We start from the raw sequence: 24,504 nt of genomic DNA on the forward strand, positions 1-24,504 counted from the left end.
GACAACCGTCATCGTCTGTGCAGTCTGAATGGAAATGAAGCCCCGAATCAGCGGCGCGGGTGAAGAGCTGGTCGATATGATGAAAACCTCGATCGTACAGCAGAGAGTGGCTTCTGCTCTCTTGATTTGAAACAAAAAAAGGCGCAAAATGTTTCACTGAGTCATTGTGAGTTTCTGTTATTGAGGGGGCTCAACTGTAATTGCCACTTTGGGTGAACTTGTGGGCTCTTAGCCTTCTGAAATGAAGGGTTTGTGACCGCAGAGGAGGGAGATTCAGAGAGAGGTCACCCTGGACGACTGACAGGGGACTGGTACGCCACAGCAGAAATGAGCCGAATCTGCTGAATCATTTCACCTCTTATGTGAGGTGAAGCTGTCATTGGTGGGATGATGACGCACCTTGATGGCTCAGGACTCAGGAAAATTTTATACAATCATCAAGGAAATCTTTTGGAAGTCATAACCATCTTTTTTGAAGCATTTCTTCCATAAACCATTTGTAAAATGTCAGCAGCTTTACCTTCAGATTGTTATTAAACTTGGAGAGTTGGCCACGTCCATGGAATAATGCGACTATGATCAGTGGGGGAAGGCCATGAAACTGAATATCCGAGTCAGGAATATGCTATTACTACTTTTAAAGGGGATCTTATGCTAAATTTTTATTCTTCCATTTTGGTCTCTACTATTTTTTTAAATAGCTCAAGTTCTTAAAAAAAAAAAAAAACCCAGCTGTTTTTAGGTCAGTATGATGTATTTTCCAGGCAAAGTGTGCCATTTTACACCACAGTGAAGTAACAATGTTAACTTCAGTTGTTGTAAGAATGCTATACATGTAAAATATGACTGAAAAGAAAATTTATTTTGTAATTTAACGTCTTGAAATTGGGCCTCTGTCTCTTTAAGAAGTCTTGCTCTTTCCAACACTTCGCCTTCAGAAAGTCCTCACAACATAGCTCCTCTATTAGCCCTTTAGCAATGTTTATACTTGTGTTGCACTGAGAAATAGCTCCTATAATGAGCTCAGCACCAAATGTTTGCTAATTGCTGCTGGCTAGTCTGAAGGAGCCAATGAGAGAGGTGGAAGTTTGGAAGCTTGGAAACTGCAGCTCTGAGGAGGAGCTGCATCCCAAAGGCGGGGCTAGATCCACCCAGGGGTTTGGCACAGCTAAATGGTTGCCATGAAGATTGAAGGATTTCTCAAGCACGTGTAAAAGACTCAGGGTAACACCCCAGGTATATTTTTGATGGAGTAATGACATTATAACATGATGAAAAGTTCACAGAAGTTGATTTTACATTTTGGTGTCTGGAAAATGAACAGTTTCAAAAACCTTAAATGTCAAATCACATTTGAAAGGCACTGCTCCTCAAGCTCAGCCTTGTTACCTAGCAACCCAGGCGTTACTTTCAGCATGTTTGGTTAGCTGGATTTACCGCTTTGCATTGGTTTACATTGGTTGTTGTTGGCTTACCATGCAGAAACCACTTGCTGCATTCTTGTTGGTTGTGTAGGAGGATCTACTAATGCTTTGCAAAAATGTTCAGTTGTATAATTGTGCTTTTGTTTGCAGCCATTTTTACATGCAAATGTAAATGTTGAGTTGGGGGTGTGGCAAGCAATTTTTATTTTATTTAGATTCAAAGTGACAAGACACCTGAAAACAGCTCATTCTGAAAGGAGCTCAGAATCGGTAGAACTGAGCAGACTAAAATCTTACTATCTAAGAATCATGTTGTGGAAAAAAAATGTAACGAACATGTTTCGCATAGCTCAAACCTATCCTCACCTGTTCAAGGAAGCATAATTAGTCACTTTCAGAGACTTGTCCCCACTGGCCTGGAAACCCAGCTCAGTTACTAAGCGGTTTCTGTTTTGCATTTGCTGCTCTCTCTGTCAAAACTAATCAAAATGGGCTGCAAATAAAGCTGTTTGTGGAGCCCAAACAGCTTAGACTGAGACAACTTTCTTTTTAATGCTTTACTTTGAGACAAGTCTTTTTTTTATTATCAGGTTGATGTCGAGACTGGCCGTGGATTTAAAAGGCCTTTTTATCATTTATTTGGTGCAGATACTCCTGTAGCGATGAGGGAGCTCCACCTCAGCATTTGTCTGTTTCTTCTTCACTCCAGCTTAAACTAGGCCAAGTTTGAACAGCTGGTGCAACAGGCTGCAGGTCGATCACATGGACCGTAGACGTGGGGGTGAAAAACATATTTCCTTTCAAATCCACAGCGGACAAACATCCAACGTAGATTAAGCATGCAGCTTTCAACCAGATCTTTCTCCAAGAACATTGCCTGTCTTTGACTCCCCCACCATGATTCAATGCTGCAGGAATTCACGAGGAGTACAGCAGGAGGAGACGACAGGATAACAACTGTTTCCAACTCCTCTTCCTCATTCAGTGTCCGCCTTTAAGCTTCCAACATGCCATCAGTCTGTGGGCTGTTTCTGGGCTGGAAGGAAGGTTTTTCACTGTCTCCCACTCCTGTTTCCTGTTTAGTCATCGTGGCATTTATTCTGTACCACACACTCACTCATTGTTGTGGAGATGTCCAGTCAAATCGGCCTCTTCTCTGATTGATGTCACTGGGTTTAATGGTGTTCAGAGGTTGGGTTTAGATGTAAATGTACAGACCGCATGATGTGGTTAGTTCGGCTTCTCCCATTAGCCATTCCCATTCATCCAATCACAAAAACATAAGGGATTTATTGTAAATTTTCAAGATAGTTTCCACCAGTGGTGGACGTTGCCAACTAAGGGTTCATTCACACCAGTCTTGTTTCGTCCACATGAATCCAATTCTGGTTAATTTGCCTAGAAAATCTGGTTTGTTTGGGAAAGTGTGAATGCCTAATTGAACCAAAAAAGCGAAATCTGGTCTGCCTAGAAAACTCGGTCTCGTGAACTTTGGCACTGTTTGAATACATATCTGGATGCAAGAGGACCTGAGACTGCTCCAAAAGCAGTAGTGATATAGCCCAGGGAATTCTGGGTAAAAACAAACAAAACAAACCTGACAGTCCAGAGTTAGCAGAAGGAATGGTGCCTGGTATATTACCAACCTACAACCTCTAACATCTGACATCACTCCGTTTCTTGTGAAGAATGAAGTTACCTTCATGTCTTTTTAGAGGTTTTCTTGTTGTTTCTTTCAGTAGTTTTTGGTGCAGCGCCACCACAGGCGAGGAGGGGAACAGGTTCCTCAAAGGGTTTGGTTCATTTGACAGTGCAGTGAAAGCGAACCACACCAGCTAAAAATATAACCAATGTTGCAATTTTGGTCCCCCATAAAAACAGATTTCTAGGACAAACTACACAACTATATGGTCAATGGTTACCGATTCACTTTTACACACCATCTCTGCTCCCCACTTCCATTGTATCTTTCTAAACATGACTCCCAACATTCGCCCATGAACAGAACGTAATGCTGTTTTAATGATTTGCTCTGTGTGATTGAGGTTTGCTGGTAAAACGATGCCAGTTTGAGTGCTGAGCTGGGAAATAAGTGAGCTTTTTTTTTTTTTTTTTTTACGGCAGGCCGTGCCTGGAATGAAACCCACTGAGGGTCTTTGAACAGGAAAAGAAATTGGGTTCTGTAACATCTCTGATCTGCCTGTTTGAGTTGCCTTTAGACGTGCTAATTATTTTTAAATTCAGTGTGCAATCAATTGAATAGGAAAAAAAAATACAAGATTCGGTATGTCATCTTTAAGTAACAACCTTTTTGAAGGTTGCGTGATCATTGTTGTTTCCTCCTCACAATGTGGCAGCTGTTGGTCGAATCTCCATGTTTTCCCCTTTCTGTTTGTTTTATTATTGATGAGGGGAAGGGCGGGAAGTGCAGCGTGTATCATATTCACTGAGAAAAGCAAGCGTCAGTGTAGGGGTGGGGTTGTGGGGTGTCACGCTACAGGAAACACTGCAAACTTCAGGGAAAAAGACTCGAGAGGTTTCAGGAAAACACCAGCATGCTCGAGGAAAACCGCCTGAAAGAGTAATGATTGTGAGTGAGATGAGCCAGTTTACTGGTGCAGCAATCCAGTGTTCAGCGTGCAGCACAGTCAGGCTGTCCTTTAAAGGTCCCAGGTCATTACTTGGACTCTGTGGTTTACCTTTTGGCATCTTTGTCCCATTTTTAAGAGACATCAGACTCTTTCAAGGACACCTTGAGGTATTTTTGTTGTCCTGTAATACTCAAATCGGTTTTTAGTAGATAGTTGGATCGATTAATGGTTTATTAGATTGAAATTAATTCCAGTCGAACTAATTTCAATCTAAATTAAATTGGTCTTTTAATGTTGACACTGAAAGGTGTCTTTTACAATATCAAGACCTTCTTTTAATATTGTAGTTTGGCCGCCAACCAGCAGAGGGCGCCGCTTGTCAATCTACGGAGCCAAACCGTTGATACAGAATTAAAGATGGCGGCGACAAATCGCCACGGAAAAGAAACAGTCGTAGCAGAATCCAGTTTGGTATGCAAAATGTACATTATGTGGTTCTTTTCTGAAAAATAAACACTTGAAAAGCTCCTTAAGTTTCACCTCAGTATCGCGCATTCAGCTGAGATGCTACGTGACGGCGCAGCGTCGGCATATGAAGCATTTACGTTACGGAAGACGTCAGTCCTCATTTTACAAGAGAAAACTCACGTTTTTAAGAAAATAGCCGCTTATCAATGACTCGTTAGAGCAATCAGTTTTATATTAACTCATAATCAATAAATTGTTGTAACCAGCTTTTTAGTTATAATAATTTTTACCCCTTAATCTTCTGTTCAGTTTTTTCTTTCTTTTTATCCACACTGTCATTCAGTGTGAGAGATAAAGGCACAAATCCTCCCCTAGGACTAGACATCCAAACTCTTCTGGGAGGTGTTCACATTGTATTAACTCTAATTAACTCCTCTTGTTAGGATTAATGTCATTTTTCCTCCTAAATCATCTTGCATACTTGTTGAAAAAGGATTTCTTTCTCATAAATCAGCAGAGTTCCCCAGCAGCCCGTTGTAATGGAAGATGGCCTATACAGTGACCCACTTACCTGATTATATGTAGGCCTCTACAGATCAGCCACTCTTTATATTAAACTGCAGAACCTGCATGTTTAAAGGCTGACTCCTTGTCCAGCTTTTCTTCACCTGTTCTTTTTATTTTATTTTATGTTTTTGCAAAACAGAAGTTAGGAGCTCCATTTTCTGCAAGTATCTGTTGAAGTGTTCATTGTTTTCAGAGTTAAAATATTCAGATGCCACATTACAAAGTTCAAACAATAAATGTAATGCTGAGCTACACTATGTTAGCATTGTTTAGCTCCTTCTCCATAGTACAATCTCATTCTAGCCAGTTAATGGAGATATCCAACTTGAACCAGTGTGTTCCTCACTATACGGGCGTGAATGTGGTAACATGGCCCAGCAGTGAGCTACAGTCAACACTCCAGTGTTGTCGTTTTTAGCGTGTCAGCGTATCCTCTACAAGTCTTAAATTTATTAGAGGACATCTGCTAAGCAAAATTCACATTTTGAAAGTTTTTATGCTTCCATTTGTGTCTCAACTGCTTCTAAAATCAGCTCAAAAGCTTAAAAAACCCAATAGGCTGTTTCTGGTGTCTTGAAAACGAGGGGTTTCAAAAACTTACTAAATGTTAAGTCACATTCCACTACCTAGCAACTACAGCAGAGCCCAGTCCCATTACCTAGCAACCTCAGCAGAGCTCCTGCACATCTGCTCAGCTGGTTTTACTATTTTATGCGGTGTACAATGGCTGCTAGAAAAAACAACGGTAACACTTTATTTGAAGGGGGGTGAATAAGACTGTCATGACACTGTCATAAACATGACATAACACCTGTCATGAACATGAATAAGCCTTCATGAATATTTATGACTGTTGTCATAAAGTGTCATTCGGTAAATTATGACGCTTTCAATACAAAGTTGACATTATTCAAAAGCTCTTTGTTATGACAACTTGACATTAACCAAGAAATCATTACTGTTTAAACTTTACCTTTAATAACATAACGTTACCTAATTCTTAAAATGCAATCAGTAGTACTTTTATAACAAATTTATATCAGTAATTATTTTTTGGTTATTCTAACCTGTTCAATGAAGCAAAAGCATCACCTTTAAACAGGAAAAGATTTCTCTGACTTATGAGTTTAAAACCAGAATTTTGTGGAGTTGTGTTGTAAACAGTTGTTCTACTTGTGTTTCTCTCTGAACAGAGGACAGACCCGCAGCTTCTGGCCCAGTTCTACTACGCCGACGAAGAGCTCAACCAGGTGGCCACTGAGCTGGACAGCCTGGACGGCAGGAAGGACCCTCAGAGATGCACGCTGCTGGTCAACCAGTTCCGGTCCTGCCAGGTCAGTGCAAACCACCAATGGAGTCCAATCTTCCTCTGGCTTCCAGAGCAAGGCATAAAAATAGGCTTTAAGTGGAGCAAAGCTGGCGTGGAGATGAATTGACCCCCAGCTTCTCTCATTCTGAGCCATTTTTTTCATTCACATAATCACCTGCTGAGAGTTTGGTTCCAGCGATAAGAACAGCCGGTGTGCTTCTTATTCATCCCAGGAAGCAGGCTGGGTGCTATGAGTGATTTACTGAAAGCTGATTGGCTGAATTCCTGTATGAAGCACTTCCACTGATGAGATGAGTTGGATCTGTCTGCGAGCGTCGGCCGACTCTGCGTCAGTAGCTGCAGATGAAGAAAGCTTTTTATAGCTAATGATTTCATAGCCACAGATTTTATTCTATGTTTAGACGAAGAGATCGGGCCAAAACCAGAACCGAATTTCAGCATCATGCGGAGGAGTTTTCAGATTTGAATCTTGGTAAACTATTGAACTGCTTGTGCTGTGAGGGAGGTTTTCCTCGTGGCTTGTTGAGCCTCCTACCAGCAGCAGCAGCAGCAGGGCTCAGGGGGAAAACGCTTAATAAGGTCATCACCTGATCCCCGACTGTTCGGTTTCCTTCACTCTGCTGAGCTGTCGCCTTGTGCAGCGTCAGTCAGTTTAACGTTTTATTTGATTAGTGGGCATCCAGATTAAATCAGCCGTTCATGCATTTCAGCCAAGTTGCAGTTGGTGAAATATTACAAATATTAAGTTCAGAAAGGAGCTTTTTATTCCGTATTTTTTCTGGTTTCAACTACAGAGCAAATGGAGAACGCTGATTCTTATAAACTCTTTTATTTTCTTTTGTAACTTTTCAATGAGATGTGTTTCCAAAATAAATAATTGAATTATAATCACAATCAGCAAAGGACTGAATGAAGCTAGTTAAGCTACAAAATGCATCAAATTTATCATAATAAACTTTTTTTTCCCTGAGCAAGTGATTATTATCACTCATTTGAAAAGCCAACAAGGTTCTGTATAAATGGCAGATAAATATTTATTTACCTTCAGTCAAATTAATTACAAGTAATCAGTGAAGGTATTTGTTTTATAATATCTTACTTACATAAAAAAATAAATGAGATTGAAGATTCATAATATTATTTAAGCCGTTGGAAAGTTTAACTTTAGAACTTCATGGATCTCAGGAGTTTAAAGTCGGGGCTTCTGTTGCCTAAGAAAATTTGGAGAATTTGAAAGTTAGGAGAAAGTTAAACAAACTACTTTATTGATCGTTAATTCAAAAAATGCAATTTTCTGAAAAAAACAACATATTCAGAGCAGTAATTAAACCAAAGCTGTACAAAAATCAGTATGATAAAAACACATTTGTCTGTAAATATGTTTTAACTTCACCAGGTTCAAATTCACAAAAGGAATAAAATGTTTTGTTGTTTAACAAAGAAAAGTAGTTAAATTATTTGTTTATTTGCATCTTGTAATGTATTTTCTAACATTGTATAAAAGACCAAAGTAGTTAAATAAAAACTGTAGAATGTGCCATTTTTTTCTGTCAGATTAATTGTCAGAAAAATTAATCAATAAAATAATCATTAGTTACAACTAGGCGTTGCAACTAATGAACGATAAATTGCTCCAGAAGTTATCGCGATAAACAATAATATTGTTGTTTTCATACTGTTTTCAGGTATTGCAAAGGTAATGGCAAAATAATTTAAGAATACATTCTCAAATATCCATACACTTTAAATTCTAACAAGCACTGGAACTGGAAGACATTTTAGATATTCCATCCATCCATCCATTTTCCTTCACCCTTGTCCCTCAGTGGGATCGGGAGGGGTGCTGGTGCCTATCTCCAGCTCACGTTCCGGGCGAGAGGCGGGGTACACCCTGGACAGGTCGCCAGTCTGTCGCACATTTTAGATATTGAAAATAAATAAACAAATAAATGAATTATGAAGCATCTGTAAACAAAATTGTCTTTTAAAAAAGGTGAGACCAACACACCAGACTAAAGAGGTTTGTTACCCAGTTTTTGATAGAGAGAAAAGAGAAGAACAATAAATCATGCAAATGGAAATTATTGAGCTTGTTTTAATTTAATTTATCTAACAGACCTAATTTCAATCAAAAATTACTCTTCAGAATGTGTTTCTTTGCTTTTCTGCAGGACAACGTGTTGAACATCATCAGCCAGATCATGGATGAATGTATCCCCAACGACCGCGCAAACAGAGACTTCTGCGTCAAGTTCCCCGAGGAGATTCGCCATGACAACTTGGCGGGACAGCTGTGGTTCGGAGCTGAGGTAGGCAATTCCCTCTTGCTTCAGTCGGGACGAAAACAACCTGCAGAAATCCAGCGGTGGAGCTGAAATTCACCATGGCTGTAAACTGGTTCCTGTCCAGTGTTTGGCTGCAGGCTCCATCATCATGAACAGGGAGATAGAGAGCATCGCCATGAGACCCCTGGCGAAAGACCTGACGCGCAGCCTGGAGGAGGTGCGCAGCATCACCAGAGACCAGGCCCTGCGAGACCTCAACTTCTACACAGACCGCATGAAGGACGCTTTACGACACTTCGACAGCCTTTTCGCTGAGTTTGAGCTCAGGTGAACGAGAGATCATAAACATTGCATTATTGGACCTAAATTAGGCATAACATTATGACTACTTGCTGAAATAATCCGTTAGTGGTGGGCAATATTTACCTAGTTTTATCACAGTATTTTGTGGTACTATTGTGATAATGATTAAAGTGAATATATTGAATTTTTTAGGTAACTGTATGACTGTGACACAGCAATAACAGCCCCACAAATGCAAATACTGCTCTTGAAAAACATTCCAGCTTGTAATGTATTTCTTTAGGTCTCCAGTCAGTCACATAAAGAAGTGTGGTTTGTATGTTATGTATTGTAATAAATCAGTTATGTATCGCAGTAGACACATGGTCAATATCAGTAGATAATGCATCCGGTAGAATATTCAATAGTTTCACTGAACTCTGATCCAGAACTGCACAGCATTCTGGGAAATGTAGGCAGAGGAAAGCCTTTAGCCTCTCAGCTAGCTAAGCTAGGTTGGTGGAATCAACTGACTCACTCATTCTTTGGTTACCTAGCAACTGATTCATTCTTTGGTTACCTAGCAACAAACTTGTGGCAGTTTAAGTTTTGCCACTGTGCCTCCATAACTGCTTAAAAGTGATAGATAGATAGATAGATAGATAGATAGATAGATAGATAGATAGATAGATAGATAGATAGATAGATAGATAGATAGATAGATAGATAAATAAAATGTGAAAACTGTGGCTAAAACAAAAAAGTTCACGCCACCAATTTGGCAGGATTTCAGATATTTAAAACAAAAAAAGAGTATTAGTGCTAATCAATATCGACAGTTATCTGAAATGAAATGCTGACACTGTGAAAAGTTTTTCTGCCACATCACCCAGCCCTATTTTTTATCAATAAGCTGCTGCACACAGTAACCACAATTAAACATACTTTCAAATGTATTGATATGTATTGATGCTCTCATTGAATCAACAGTGGAGAAAATAGCAAAACTAGCAATCGCAGCAATACGGGCAGTGTTAGACATCACTGATTGCAGTTCATTGTGATGACAATGAATTAAAATGTGTATCATAATAAATTTATCACAATAAATGATCATATGAAGGTATGGGCACTGTTGGACCTTTGAAGACACAAAAATGTTAGATGTTCATTAAGTTCTGGAATTTGGGAGACGGAAACTCCCAAATTCCGACTTGTTTTCCCAAAACATCCGACAGACGCTTGGTTGGATTGAAATGTAAGGAATTTGGAGGCCAAATTTACACCTCATGCTCTGTGTTTGGGTGTAAAAATGCTCTAGAAAAGTTCCAAGTTGTGTCTATGTTTTACTTAAATAGGTGTCAGAGGAATGACCCAAGCATCCCGTTTTTTGTCCTGAAGCTACATCTTCACCAAACAACTGTTTCAGCCATGATGGATTTCTGATAAATCCATCAATATACACTGGAAACGCCCCAGAGATGCAGTTCTGGACATAGTCTAACCCAGTTTACTCCTCTGTGGTCAGAATGTTATTCAGTTCAAATTCAGAAATACTTTATTAATCCCAAAGGGAAATTAAATGTTGTAACTCATGCCTAATCAGTCGCTGCGTTTCCAATCACAATATAATTGCACAAATTGGAAATACTGAAATAAATCTGCGTAAAGGAAACACGACAATTGCGAATAAAATCTCACGTTTTTTGATGAAATGCTTGAAGTAATTTTTCAGCCATTTTGAAATTAGCGTATTTTGCAAAACTACAATGGATACACTTCTTTTTTTGCATAACACGAGTTGTGATCAATAACAGGTTATTTCTACTGGCAAAAACGATGAAGAAGACAACAGGAAGTGGTAGGAAAATGATGGAGCTGCCTGATTTTTAATCATTGATTCATGCAAACATGAATAAGTTTGCGTGAACAAACTTATTCATGTTTGATTTTTAATTTGTGTTTGTTTTTTAATGGAAACATCATAATTGCAAAATTGTATTTTTTTTTTTACATTAGTGGAATATTGACAAATCTTTGTGCAAACACAGCGACTGTGTATCACCCTTCACCCCTTTAAATGTTTCCATCAGAACTAAAGAAACATTTTTGCCAAGTTTTGAACATTTTTAGCCTAACGCTTCTTCTTCTGTTTCAGCTACGTGTCAGCCATGGTGCCTGTGAAAAGTCCCAAAGAATACGACGTGCAGCAGGAGGTGATTGTCCTCTTCTGTGAAACTGTTGAACGGTGAGTTTGCAGTAGAAAATCATCCTCCAATAATCTCTTGAGTCAGTCAGAATCTGACGGTGTCTCCGTCCCCTTCAGGGCGCTCCGGCTGGGCTACCTCACCCAGGACATGATCGATGACTACGAACCTGCTCTGATGTTTACCATTCCCAGACTGGCCATTGTTTGGTAAGCATGCCCGTTTTCCTGTCGATGTTTTCCGCTCCGTCCCACCTTCGTCTCACAGGACGCTGCTCATGCTTTCAGCGGGCTGGTCGTTTATCCTGAGGGACCTCTTAACCTCGACCGGAAATCTGAGGACATGTCGGAGCTCTTCAGGCCTTTTCGCACTTTATTGAAGAAAATCAGGTAAATCCATGAAGAGATCCATCCGTCTTTGTCACAGAGCTTTAAGGGCCTGATCTTCAAAAGGCCTGCATATTTTAAAAACTATACAAATTTCACTGCAAAAGCACAAGTAAGTTTTCTTTAGTTTCCAGCGCAAATATCTGATTACACTTGAAAGAAGAGAAAAATAACTTTCAGCAAGAAATATGAGCTTGTTTTAAGTAAATATTTCCTTAGTATCGAAGAAAAATAACTTGTTTCACTGGCTGATTATTTCACTTGTAACAAGACATTTTTCCCATGTCATAAGTGAAATAATCTGCCAGTTGCCCACCAGCTCATGTTGCATGTTTGTAGTTAACAATAGTCACCCCACTTTTCCCAACTCAGTGACTTTCTTGCTTTATTTAGCAACATTTCAAATGACAGAATTGGTATCTGCCAAAATCAGAATCAGCAGGTCACGATTTTTAAAGATCAGTAATCAGTAATAAGCATCCAAATGGCCTGGGTCGCATTCCAAAAAATCCGATCTGTTTTGTTCAGACTGTCATGAAAACATCAGATTCAGGTGCTTTAAAACTGAAAAATGGTATTTGGGTCACTTCAGGCTGCAGTGTGAACGCAGCCTAAGTTTGTTGTGGTTCCTCCTGCAGAGATCTCCTGCAGACTCTGACTGAGGAGGAGCTGCTGACTCTGGAGAAGAACCTGTGCATCTCCCAGGACGGGGAGCTGGCCTCAAACGGCATCCCGGTTCCGGTCCAGGAGAACCCGTCTTCCCGCAGCCTCGCCAACGACGCCTCCAACGGGGAGGGCGGCGGGGAAGAGGACCCGCTCCCCGTGTTCGTCTCCCCTGATCAGGACGAGGAGTTGGCGGAGGTGGAGAACGGCTGGGAGGAGGTGGAAACCCAGAGCGGCGAGGAGGAGCCGGAGCAAGGCCTGCTGTGCGAGGAGGCGGAGGAGGCGGAGCTGGCCTGCTCCATGCAGTACGACGAGGAGGAGCTGGAGCAGCTGAACATGATGGTGTACAGGGTGGGGGACGAAATGTCCACGCTGCTGTCCCCGCCCAGCCAGGGCCAGTCCCCGGCCCGCCAGCCCAGCAGGGCGGAGCCCGCCGGCTCCAGCGGCGCCTCCAGCACGCAGGCGTCGCCACGCAGGATGGCGGCGAACCGGATCAGAACCGGCCTCTACGTGGAGGAGGAGGATCGGGTTTTCTTCATGGAGGACGTCGACGCGGCAGGAGACGGCAGCTGCATCGTGTCTCCTAAAGGTAAATAAAACCTACCAGAACCAGTTCCAATCTAAAGTTTTTCTCTAGAAAATGTTTTCAGTCCCTCTGTGAGTTATACGACTGAGTTTTAGAATTTATGTTAATTACAAAATACTTTCATAATATTAGCAGAAATAAGATGCAGTTTTACCAGAGCATCTTGAAATTACAAAAAAAAACTTACTTAAATGAGAAAAAAACTTTGAAAATTAATTTATTGTTATACCAGAGTTTAAAAAAGAGAAATTACAAAGGAAAGAAAATCTTTTTTTTGTCCCTTTTGTAAATTTTGCAGGTAAATTTTAGGCTGAAGCTATGAGAAGTCGTGTTTAATTATGAGAATTTTATCATAGTAATAACAGAAAAAAGGTGCAATTTCACCAGGACGTCTTAAAATTATGTGAAAAAAAGTAAAGTCTGTTCAGTGAATATTCCATCAGATATATTATGTGTTAACATTGATCATTGATTTATTGTCCAGCCCTGCCTAAGGGATCGACGCCTCCCATGCAGCAGAAACCCGGACCCGGTTCCGGTATCAACGGATGGAGCTCTGCGACAACGTCGGAGCAGCCATGTCCCGCGGCAAAGCGCCCCCTCTACTCCCACGCCCCCGGCAATGAGCCGCTGCCTTACAGCAACGGCTGGGACAGGGGGTTAGAGGGCACTGCGTCGGAAACGGCGGAGGTCATTGCCCACCGCATGGGCGGGATGAAGCTGTCGGCTACCGTCATCTTCAATCCGCGCTCGCCCAGCCTGACGGAGCTGGCCGTGGACAAGCTGCTGCTGCCCCGGCCCGCTGCATCCGAGATCGAGCCCTGCGGCCCCCTAGTGGCCACTCACTGTCTGCTGAACTCCTGCGTGTGCTGCGGGAGCTGCGAGGACGCTCACGACGACGGCGGCGTTGCCTCGGATACCGCCGGCTTGGAGCTGGGCCTGGCTCTGGGTCTGGACAAACACTGCAAGACGCCGGCATCCAGCGCCGTCATCCAGTCCGCCGCCTGCCAGCTGCCGCCGCGCGCCCACCAGCGGTTCGCTAAGGGCGAGCTCGGCCAGCAGACTCCCCCGTCCGCTCGCCGCCCTGGGGATCCGCCGGCGGAGGGCTCAGATTCGCTGCTCTGTGACAAGTGCCTGGTGGCTCCAGGACGGGGCTCCAGAGGAGGCCAGGGAGCGTCAACGTTCAGCCGCCAACTGAGCCACGACAGGAGGCAGCAAGCCGGCGAAGCCCGGCAGCGAGAGAACGACCTGGACAATGACAGGATAGACAATAAGGAGCCCAAGGAGGACATCAGGAGATGCTCCAGGTTTGTTTCAGTAGGAAAATTCAACCTGTCTCACTACAAAAACACAACATTTTACCAAGTATTTTTGTTTAGCTTCAGCAATTAATCAAAGTTTTGGCTTTGAAAATGCAATTCTTTTGAAAATCTGTATTTTTTTACTTCACCGATGCGTTCTTTGGGTTCCCAGGTCCAGAGTGATATCAGTAGGCCCGGACGATGTGGCTGAAAAACTTCATAAGCGTTTCACATCAGTCTAGAGTTTTTTTGTTTCAAATATCAGAAATACGGCTAAACTGGTTTCCAGTTTTATCCAGTTTTCACTCCAAGCTGTTCAGTTTTGTTTTGTAGCAGTTATGAGGCACAGTGGGGGAACCTGAAACTGCTGCTGCGTACGATACTCAACAAGTTGTTGCTAGGTAACCATGGCATGAGTGAGTTGCTAGGTAACCGAACAGTGAGTTAGTTGTTATTACCTTTTTGTCCAGCCCTACTTGTCAAATAATCTGGTAGTGGAAGTAGAACTTTTTTAAAATTAATATTAAGGAATTATTGCCTTAAAACAAGCTTCTATGTCTTGCTGAAAAGTTACTTGTAGGTAAATTTTTTCAGGTAAACTAAGGTATTTGCACTAGAACCTATAGAGCAAAATACTTGCTAAGACTTTGTGTTTTTGCAGTGCATAAATAATGCGCCACATTTTTCTTTCCGTCCTTTTTTGTTGTCTCATTATTTTACTTTTATTTTGATTTATAACTCTCCTCTCTTTATTTGACCAAGTATCAGTCGTATCCTTCTTTATTTCTGTTTGTTCTTTTGGTTGTTTTTAGTTTTCAGAAGTCGCCCCTCAGCTCTGTGTCAGGTAGTGACTGCGACAGTGTGTCGGTCACCACATGTAGTCTGTCGAGCAGTGCTTACACTCCAAGGTAACAACTTCCTGTCCCCGCTAAATAAATGTGTCTACTCAGATTTAATGCTCCTATCGATTATTTTAGTTAGCGATTGTTCTGACAATTAGTTGGATAATAAACCACCACAATCTGCTGATTTTTCATTTCATCCTTTATATGCACATAAACAATTTAATTCCATTTTAAATAAGAAAATAAACCTAAAATGCAACAACACAGCATTCCTTTAGTGCATTTAGTGTAATTATTTGTAGATTAATTGAATAACTGTTGCTTTAACTGATTCATAAATTAATAACAAAAGTTACTTATTATAAGATTTTTTAATTTATTTACAGAATTTGAACTGAGAGGAGTTGTGGGTAGAACATTTTTACAAAGATTTTTTTATTTTAAATGTAGTTGTATATATTTTTTTTGCATTTCTAGTAACTACTCTAGTAATTAAAACTACAGTAGTTTTAATTACTACTCTAAATATATTTTTCTGTTAGCAAATTGAATTTTTTTAACTGTGAATACTCCAGTTAATGATTAACCAATTACAAAATTAGTTGGAGATCATTTCAGTAATTGATTAATCTGATTAATCATGATTCATTGATTAATCGTTTCAGCCCTAAATCAGTTTCAGTCGCCAATTGAAGCTATAAATGTCAAAGTTCAGTGTCTTTGGGGTTTCGGATGCAGTAACAGCAAAGTTTATGCAGGATCAGATCATTCTTCAGATAAAAAAGTTAATTTTGAATTTCTTGTTCAGCCCCGTCAGCAGCCTGACTCCGAGCTCAGGGACTTCGGAGGACCTGGACCAGCAGGAGATCAGGCTGGCCCTGCAGGACTCCAGGGTGGCAGCGAGGAGCAAGATCCGCTCCCGGTTCCACAGCAGCAGTGACCTCATCCACCGTCTCTTCGTTTGCATATCAGGTGAAGTTCCTCCCTCTCTGAGCGGCAGCGGCACGAGCCTCCAGGTCGTACATGATGCATCGATGTTTCTGTGTGATGCAGGCGTCGCCGATCAGCTGCAGACCAACTACGCCAGCGACCTGCGGAGCATCCTGAAGACTCTCTTCGAAGTAATGGCGACGAAGTGCGAGCAAGGAGACAACGATAAGCAAAAGAAAGGTGAGGAATGGATTAATATTTTACATTCAGTACCGTGGAGGAAAACGTGTTTGGATATTAAAGATGGGGAAAAGGAAACTTTGGAAAAGTGCTTAATTTCTGTATAAAGTCTTTGAAAGTGCTGGATATTCAAACTGCACAGTTTTATAATAAAGTTCTCAAAAATCCAAAATCAAAATTGGAAAATATTATTTGCAGTTGAAACCAGATATTTTCATACGCTTATTAAAGAGATATTTTTTTCTCGCTGTCTGAAGCTAAATCAGACCAAACATTTCTTGTTTTAGGTTGGTTAGATTTACTAACATTATTTCTATTTGCTAAATGCCAGAAAAATTTGTGAGAGCAACTTTTAGAGATTGTTTTGGTTATTTTTATCCTTTTTCCCGAAGGAGTACATTGGTCTAGTTTCTAGTGCAAATATCTTCGTACACTTAAAAAGACAAAACTAGGCCCTACCTGTTTTCTACATTACGGCAGTTTGGCCTCAGTGAGAATTTTGTGAAATGGGTTATGCTTTTGTATAATAATCCCTGCTCAGCGGTTCTTACAAATGGGTTGCGGTCCCCCAACTTCCATGTTTTGAGAGGGACTAGGCAGGGCTGCCCTCTCTCCCCCCTGCTCTTTGCCTTGGCAGTGGAGCCATTCGCAGAAGCGGTGAGAGCTCGGGAGGACATACGAGGCCTAACCATTGGACAAAGACAGCATAAAATCACCTTATATGCTGACGATGTGTTGGTGGTATTGACTCAGCCCGAAACATCCATACCCTCTCTCATTGAGACCATCAATAAATTCAGTGACATTTCAGGTTATAAAATCAATTTCAACAAATCAGAAGTTATGCCATTAGGCATATTGAAACAAAAACCCCAGACTCTCTCTTCTTTCCCCTTTAAGTGGTCTCCAGAGGGTTTTGTGTATTTAGGGATCAAGATCACACCTGCTTTTGATCAAATGTATAAAAGTAATTTCACCCCCTTGTTTGAGCGCGTTAGATTGGACCTGGAGAGATGGAAGACCTTACCATTATCTTGGCTTGGCCGCGTTGCTCTTCTGAAAATGAATGTCCTACCCAGGTTATTATATCCAATACAGATGGTTCCAATCATTTTTACACATAAGACCATTAAAACTTTAAATGGCTGGTTTAGTTCTTTTATATGGGCAGGGAGAAAACCTCGTCTAAAAATTTCTACACTCTGTCTTCCATCCATAGAAGGCGGTCTTGACCTCCCAGATATAAGAAAGTACCAGCTTAGTGTTCATATGCGAGTAGCTGCTGATTGGATACAGAAACCAGTTTCTCTCTGGCTTGACATAGAGAGCTCCATGTCTGGCATCCCTCTGAAAAACTTACTATTTCTTAACAAACTTAAAAAATTAAAATTGTGTTGTAGTAATCCTCTCACCTTATCTACTGTTAAAGCTTGGCAAGTAATTCAAAAGCTTGAGGGCAGGTCTAACCTAACATCTCTTTTCACCCCACTATGTGATAATCCCCTTTTTTTACCTGGGATTTATGACTCTGGCTTTCAAGTATGGGCAACAAAAGGCATATCTGTTCTTTCTGATTTAATGGACGGGCCAAATTTGATGTCCTTCGATCAGTTAGTTACCAAATATAATGTTCACAGACATGATTTTTTCCGGTATTTACAGGTGAGGGACTACATTTTGAAGAACACAACAATTCTCATCAACCAAAATGTCTCTGATTGTGAAAATCAATTATTTAAACCAAAAATTACAAGTTCTACTAAGACCTGTTATAGTTTATTAAAAGAATTAGGGGTTACTAAATTGACTGCCTTAAAGGAGACATGGGAAAAAGAGCTAGCCATAGAGATCAGCAATGAGGCTTGGGGTGAAGCTTGGGAAAACGCAAATTATTTAAGTGTTTGTAATAAGGTTAAAGCTATTCAACTTAAAATTTTACATCGGGCCCATATATCTCCATATCTGCGTCATCGATTTAATCCAGACCTTTCTCCGCTTTGCCTCAAATGTAAAATAGAGGTGGGTAATCTGACTCACTGTCTTTGGTCCTGTAGGAAAATTCAACAATTCTGGTTTAGTATAAAGAAAGAGTTGGACAAGATCTTCTCCATTAGCACTGAGTGTAATCCAATGTATATGTTACTGGGAGTGACAAACAACAGCCTTAAGAAGAATTGTGAAAAACATCTGTACAGGATGCTTACATTCTGCGCTAGAAAATGTGTCCTCTTGAACTGGATAACAGATAAGGTCCCATCCATAACACAATGGCAACGGACTGTCCTTGAGTATGTGTCATTGGACTTTTTAACAAGTAAATTACATAATAGAGATGATATGTTTCATAATATTTGGGATCCCTTTATATTGTATACTGGTCTTGATATTTCTGCAATTTTTTCACGTAGCCTTACATAATATATTGCATTAATGTGTCTGTTTTATTTTTTTTTTATTTTATTTTATTTTTTTAATTATTATTTATTTATTTTTTTGTTTGTTTTGAGCTGGTGTATTGTAACGTTAATGTTGTGTGGAAAATGTTTCTTTTGTTTCCTTTTTTTGTTTGTTTGTCTTTATTAGAATGGAAAAATAACTAATAAAAAAAAAAAAAAAAAAAAAAAAAGACAAAACTAACTTACAAGTACATTTTCAGCAAGATATAAGAGCTTCGTCTTGTTATAAGTGAAATAATCTGCCAGTGTAACTAGAACTTTTTTTTATTAAGGAATTGTTAACTTAAAATAAGCTCCTAAATCTTGCTGAAAATATACTTTTAAGTTATTTTGTACTAAGGTATTTGCACTGAAACTGGACCAAAAATACTTGGTAAGATTTAGTGTTTTTGCAGTGTAGGCCTTCTCAATCATGAACTAAGTGCAGCCGTTTAAAATGTGTCCCCTGTGATGCCCAGTAGGCCCTGTTCTGCGCAGTGCGGTGCTGGAGGATTGTGCTCTCTGTCAGGAAACTATTTCTTCATCAGAACTGGCAGCCAAAGCCCGGGAGGGACAGTTCGAAGGTCAGCAGATCCACAAACTATAAGCGTCGCTGTCGGCGCGCTCCTCTTCGTCTTCCTCTCAGCTGGTGGCGTTTCTGCTGCACGTTTTCTCTTCCTTTCCCCTGCAGATCCTCCAGACTGGGTCCCCGACGACGCCTGCAACTCCTGCATTGCCTGCAAGGCTCCCTTCACCGTCATTCGCAGGAAGCATCACTGTAGGAGCTGTGGAAAGGTTAGGACTTCCTGTTAGCTCCCTAGCTAACGTGTAGCTTAATGTTCCCAAGCAGGGCCCCCAAATAGCATTAGCTTCTGGACCGGATCTTCCTTTCCAAACCCAAAATATTTGTTTTTTAAAATAAATGTTTTTTTCTCTCACTTTTATTCACTATTCAATTATTATTACATTCGTTTAGCATAAATGCTACCTCATGCATTCTGATTTTAGTTGGGAGGGTTTTGCACAAAAAAGTTATTTTCACTTATATTTTTAAAATGTGACCTATAATGCTTCTTTGAAAAGGTTAGGATAGGTCTATGGCCTATACAAACATATTTATTATTATTTTGCACAAAATTATTCTTAGATAATGAGATTATAGTCTTGACTTATTTTCAGAATGAGCTGTTTTAGGTCATCTGTCATTTTAATAGAAGTAAGCTGCTACAGGCCACGCCCCCATCTCAACATTTACACTGACACATGAAAATGGCTGCAAACAAATGAGCAATTACACAACCGTACATCTTTGAAAATCAGAAGTGGAGCCTCCTGCACAACCAACAAGAATCCAGCAGGTGTTTTCTGGATGACAAGTCAACAACAAAACACTTGTCTTTTCCAGCAGCCATTGGAAAAAAGTTTCATAAGCTTTACGTTGAAAGAACCCGATTTGGAAAAATGTTTCTTTTGCCTAATTTTATTATCCTGTAATTATTTATATGAATTGTTTTACTGTAACGTATTATTTGATGATGAAACCTGCAGACCAGACATTCTGGAACTTAGCTTGGGTTGCTAGGTAATGGAGCTGTGCTTGCCTGGGGTTGCTAGGTAACAGGGATGGGCTTGGCTGGGGTTGCTAGGTAACAAACTCCGGAGGTTTCTGGAACTGCTCATTTTCCAGATACTAAAATCAGATTAACTCATTGCCAGAAACCAGATGGATGTTTTTTTCTTTTATGTAATGATTCAGATATAGATTAACTTTCTCGTAATAAAAAAATGATTAAAATATGTATTAGATAAATTTTTTAATTTATTTTTCCATTTTGTTCCTCACCTTCCTTCCAGCTTTGCAGCGCCCTCCTGTGGCCACCACTGTGAAAAACACTGGCTCAACATTTCACTCTCTCTCTCTCCTCAGATCTTCTGCTCCCGCTGCTCGTCCCACTCGGCTCCGCTGCCGCGGTACGGCCAGGTGAAGCCCGTCCGGGTCTGCACCCACTGCTACATGTTTCATGTCACGCCTTTCTACAGCGACAAGCCCGCCATCTGATCCCAGGTCAGAACCAAAAAGCACACCGTCTGCTCCAAGAGCATAATATGCAAAGGACAGATTCACTCCACAGTGCTCCAGAGAAACCTTAAAGGTCATGATTGTAGTCGCTGACCTCAGCCGCAGGGAGCGGAGAGTCCAGGCGAGAACCTCGGGTCTGATTGTAGGAACGGCGAGGCGTCAGCAGAACTGGAGGTCCAGACGCTCTGCAGTCTGCTCCACAGAATCAGAACACTTTTCCCTTCTGCAGGTGTGAATAATGAAGCTTCCTGTTTGCTTCTGTGAGCTTCCCACATCTGTCCTGGTACCGGCGCTCCAACAGAACTCAGATCAGTGGAGCTGGGCGAGACAGCTTGAAAATTTAATCTCAGATCTCAATTTTTTTTTCCCTAAATGATAAATAAATGTTTTTATTTCAATCATCTCTTCTGCAAGCTGTACGACGGAGTGTCAGAGCCAGGCTACAAAATGTTTTTAAATTATGAGAATAATATAATGTTAGCAGAATAATGACACAATTTTACCAAAAGAGCATCTTGAAATTACAGGAAAATACATTTTAATGAGAAAAAAACACTTCTATTTATCAGGATCAGTTTGTTGTTCTAAATAGAAACATTAATTTCAAAGTCCTGCTACTGACAATAATTTAATGCTGACATGTTAAAAAAAATTATTATTTTCATATCTAAAACCGATACTAAAGTATAACTTCACTTAATTGTTTCTTTTCATGCCAGAGTTTTCATTAAATTACAACTTGATCCTTCTAAAATTACATCTTTATTCTGGTAATACTTCAACTTTATTGTTGTACGACTTTATTCTGGTAATTTTATTACCTTAATTTTAAATGAAACTGTAGCCTGGCCCTAATATTTCATCGTAGAGTTGAACTGAATTCAAAATCCAAATAAAAAGAAGCTTTAAAATGCGCTTATCAAACAAGATGGCCGCCCTGGCTCATCTCTGAACTATAGAAACCCCAGGAACGCATTGGTAAAAAAAAAAATCCAGATTTCCCAAAAAATAAATCTTCAGAAGCCAAAAATTGGATTAATCGATCAAATCGATTTGTCGCCCAGCCTTACGGGTCAGATCAGACGAATGTAAGTCAAACCAACATGTAAATAATGATTCTGTCTGCAAGCAATGGAGCCACCAAACAAACTCAGCAGGCTGAAACTGAAACACAGGAATCTTTTGATATGAGCTTTGTGAGGAGTTTGGTCTTTTCTAACGTGATGAATGTCTAACTGTGTTTGGGAGACGAGGTCTGGATCGAAACTTAGCTTCGAGTTTGCTGCACTGAGAAAAAACATAAAGTCTTACCAAGTATTTTGGACTAGTTTCTATAAGAGCTTGTTTTAAGTCAGTAATTCCTTAATATTGATGAAAAATAATAGATCCAGTGGGAGATTGTTTCACTTAAAACATGGGAAAATGTCTTGTTATGAATTAAATAATCTGCCAGTAGTACTAGAACTTTTTCATCACTAGTAAGGAATTATTGACTTAAAACAAACTCTTACATCTTGCAGAAAAGCTGCTTCTAAATTACTTGATGTCTTTTTTTACTAAGATATTTGCGATTAGGGCCGCTTAGGACTGACAGAAAAACTGAGGAGTACATTTCCGAGAAAAAAGCAGAAATTCTGAGATTAATTTCAGTAATCTTATAAAAAATAAATTACACATTTCTTAGTTGAAAAGTTGGAAATTATCTAGAAAATAAAATCAATTTCTGAGATTAATCTCAGAATTTTTTTTTTTACAAAAACCCTCAGAAGTTTCAGTTTGAAATGTCAAACATTTTCTGTGAAAAGCTGAAATTTCTGAGTTTGAAAAGTTAAAATTGGCTTAAAAAAAGTCAGTAATTTCAGAAATTAATCTCAAAATGTCAGAATTTGTCTTTGAAATTTACTCCTCCTCCTTTTTTCATTTTTATTTATTGTAGAACGTTGGCCCTGATATGCAGTCGGATATTTGCAGTAGGAACTCGACCAAAAATCCTCGGTAGGATTTTGTCTTTTTCCAGTGCGTCCCTTCACTGAGGTCAACCTTTGACCTTTTGGAGCTCAAACTCTCAGGTGCAGCCTTGCAGGATTACAGGGCTGCCCATCTTTCTTCACTTCCTCATCGCTTTATTGGTGCAATATTGTTGATTGCGACGCTTCTGCACACGATGAAACAGACCTCTGATATTTTGGTTGCAGACATTTTTCTTTCAGAAACATTTGTGTTCAAAATAACAGCAAAATAAAAACTAATTCTGGTATAAATGATACTAAAAATTTACTTTGAAATGTAACAGAGTAAAATAAACCAACAGACACAACGGTAGTAACACGCAGAGCTGATTATTCTGAATGTTAGCAGCAGGTTGCAGTCGGTTGAAATAGTTTTAATAAAAGTTCATTTTAGGAAGAAAAATGTCAAAGAAAATGAAATTATTCACTGATTGAAATCTTTGAGCCGCGTCCAGTTTTCAGATTTTTTTGGGCTTGATTAAAGGAATTATTCTTGCTTATAAAAGCAAGATTTGGGTCACTTTTTTTCTTTAATAAAATAAATCAATGCTGATTTGGGTGTGTCAAAGTCAACTTTTCAGCAAAAGTAAAAGTGGTTCTACATATTAGAAAAATTTGGTCATAAAAATATTAATTCTTTGTGTTTTACTCAACATTTTCCATTGCAAATTAATTCACCAATAATTCAAACCTTATTAAAAATAAAAAGTTTAAAGAATAAATTTGTATCTTTCTTTGAACAGCAGTTGGGGGCCCACAAAAAGTAGCCCAAGGCCAGAAATGGCCCCTGAGCCACACTTTGAACACCCCTGGATTATACTACATTAAATATTCCTCAATTTCTGTAAAAAATTTATAAAATTTTCATTTTTGATTCATAGTAGGGCAGTAATCCTAATGGATTTGCGTGTATGGAAATTTTAAACACTGCTGTTTTGGACACATTTCTGTTTTGGTAACAACAAAAATCAGATGTTTTTCTGAGAAAAGACGCTAATTTGAGCCTCCAGTTAACACTAAGGATAAGTTTTTAATTCGTCCGTTCTGCTCTGACGTGAAGCAACTTCTCAGGCTTTAAATGTTCAGAATCACCCTGCGACCCTCATTGCATCTAAAAACACACAAACTTAACTCTGAAACACTATTTTTCTTTTATAAAGAATGCAGATAACATGGAACTGTTATTACTATGATGTAAAGAAAAGGAATCATGCAGTAGTGAAGAGTGGGATATTCTGTTATTTTTATTATTATTTCAGAGCTTTGTCTTATTTTGTAAAACTTAATTCATTTCCATAAGAGCTGTGTAAAATATTCAACAGATAAATAATGTTATATAGTTTTAAATGGGATGTATATTGAAATAAATAACTTTTCTGTTTGATCGTGTTGTCTTGATTCCTCATTTGATGCAGCTGAAGGTGAGACATATATAAATTATAAATTGATATTAGGATTTTAGAAAACATTTAGAAAAAAATAAGACTGATTTGTAATAAATCTGAGATATTTTACATCAATTTTCACTGTAGTTTTTTTTTTTTAAGTATTTGAAAGACTTGACATCTCCAAATTAAACTCATGGAGATGGAAAATTAACGGTCGGTTGTTAATCTGCGGTCAATCTGATAATCTGCCAGCAGGGGGCAGCGCATTCTAGTATTTTGAGGCGGGGGTTGGCGTATCGGAGATGTAAATATTTGCTACTCTGTGTTTACTGTAATGTAAATCTGTTCTGTGTAACCTGTACTTAAGGCTTAATGTTTTAATATAAAGAGCACCTAAAGATGAACAGCGAGATGGACAGAAATGTCTCGTTGGTTTTGTTGTTCCGTAGACACGATATGTCAGCGCGTCCGCCATATTAGAGGCAAG

At 39.7% G+C, this 24,504-nt stretch overlaps 1 protein-coding gene across 3 annotated transcripts in view; it reads left to right on the forward strand.

Moving 5' to 3' along the window:
* The window catches only part of zfyve28 (zinc finger, FYVE domain containing 28), a 33,536-nt gene extending 9,523 nt beyond the window's left edge, over positions 1–24,013 (forward strand). Inside the window, exons 2-15 of one of the 3 annotated variants that reach the window (XM_015007699.2) lie at positions 6,244–6,384; positions 8,552–8,689; positions 8,790–8,992; positions 11,106–11,195; positions 11,274–11,363; positions 11,442–11,543; positions 12,179–12,792; positions 13,274–14,096; positions 14,903–14,998; positions 15,744–15,907; positions 15,989–16,105; positions 19,020–19,124; positions 19,232–19,335; positions 20,468–24,013. In XM_015007699.2, the coding sequence (XP_014863185.2) occupies positions 6,244–6,384; positions 8,552–8,689; positions 8,790–8,992; positions 11,106–11,195; positions 11,274–11,363; positions 11,442–11,543; positions 12,179–12,792; positions 13,274–14,096; positions 14,903–14,998; positions 15,744–15,907; positions 15,989–16,105; positions 19,020–19,124; positions 19,232–19,335; positions 20,468–20,599 (2,919 nt within the window). In that variant the 3' untranslated portion in view covers positions 20,600–24,013. The remainder of the gene's footprint in view (positions 1–6,243; positions 6,385–8,551; positions 8,690–8,789; positions 8,993–11,105; positions 11,196–11,273; positions 11,364–11,441; positions 11,544–12,178; positions 12,793–13,273; positions 14,097–14,902; positions 14,999–15,743; positions 15,908–15,988; positions 16,106–19,019; positions 19,125–19,231; positions 19,336–20,467) is intronic. The other 2 variants (XM_015007700.2, XM_015007701.2) reach the window with 2 other exon arrangements.
* Positions 24,014–24,504: the final 491 nt, after the last annotated feature.

This window comes from Poecilia mexicana, unplaced genomic scaffold (assembly GCF_051168715.1).
Source record: "Poecilia mexicana isolate PSO_F unplaced genomic scaffold, ASM5116871v1 scaffold_22, whole genome shotgun sequence".
NCBI lineage: Eukaryota > Metazoa > Chordata > Actinopteri > Cyprinodontiformes > Poeciliidae > Poecilia > Poecilia mexicana.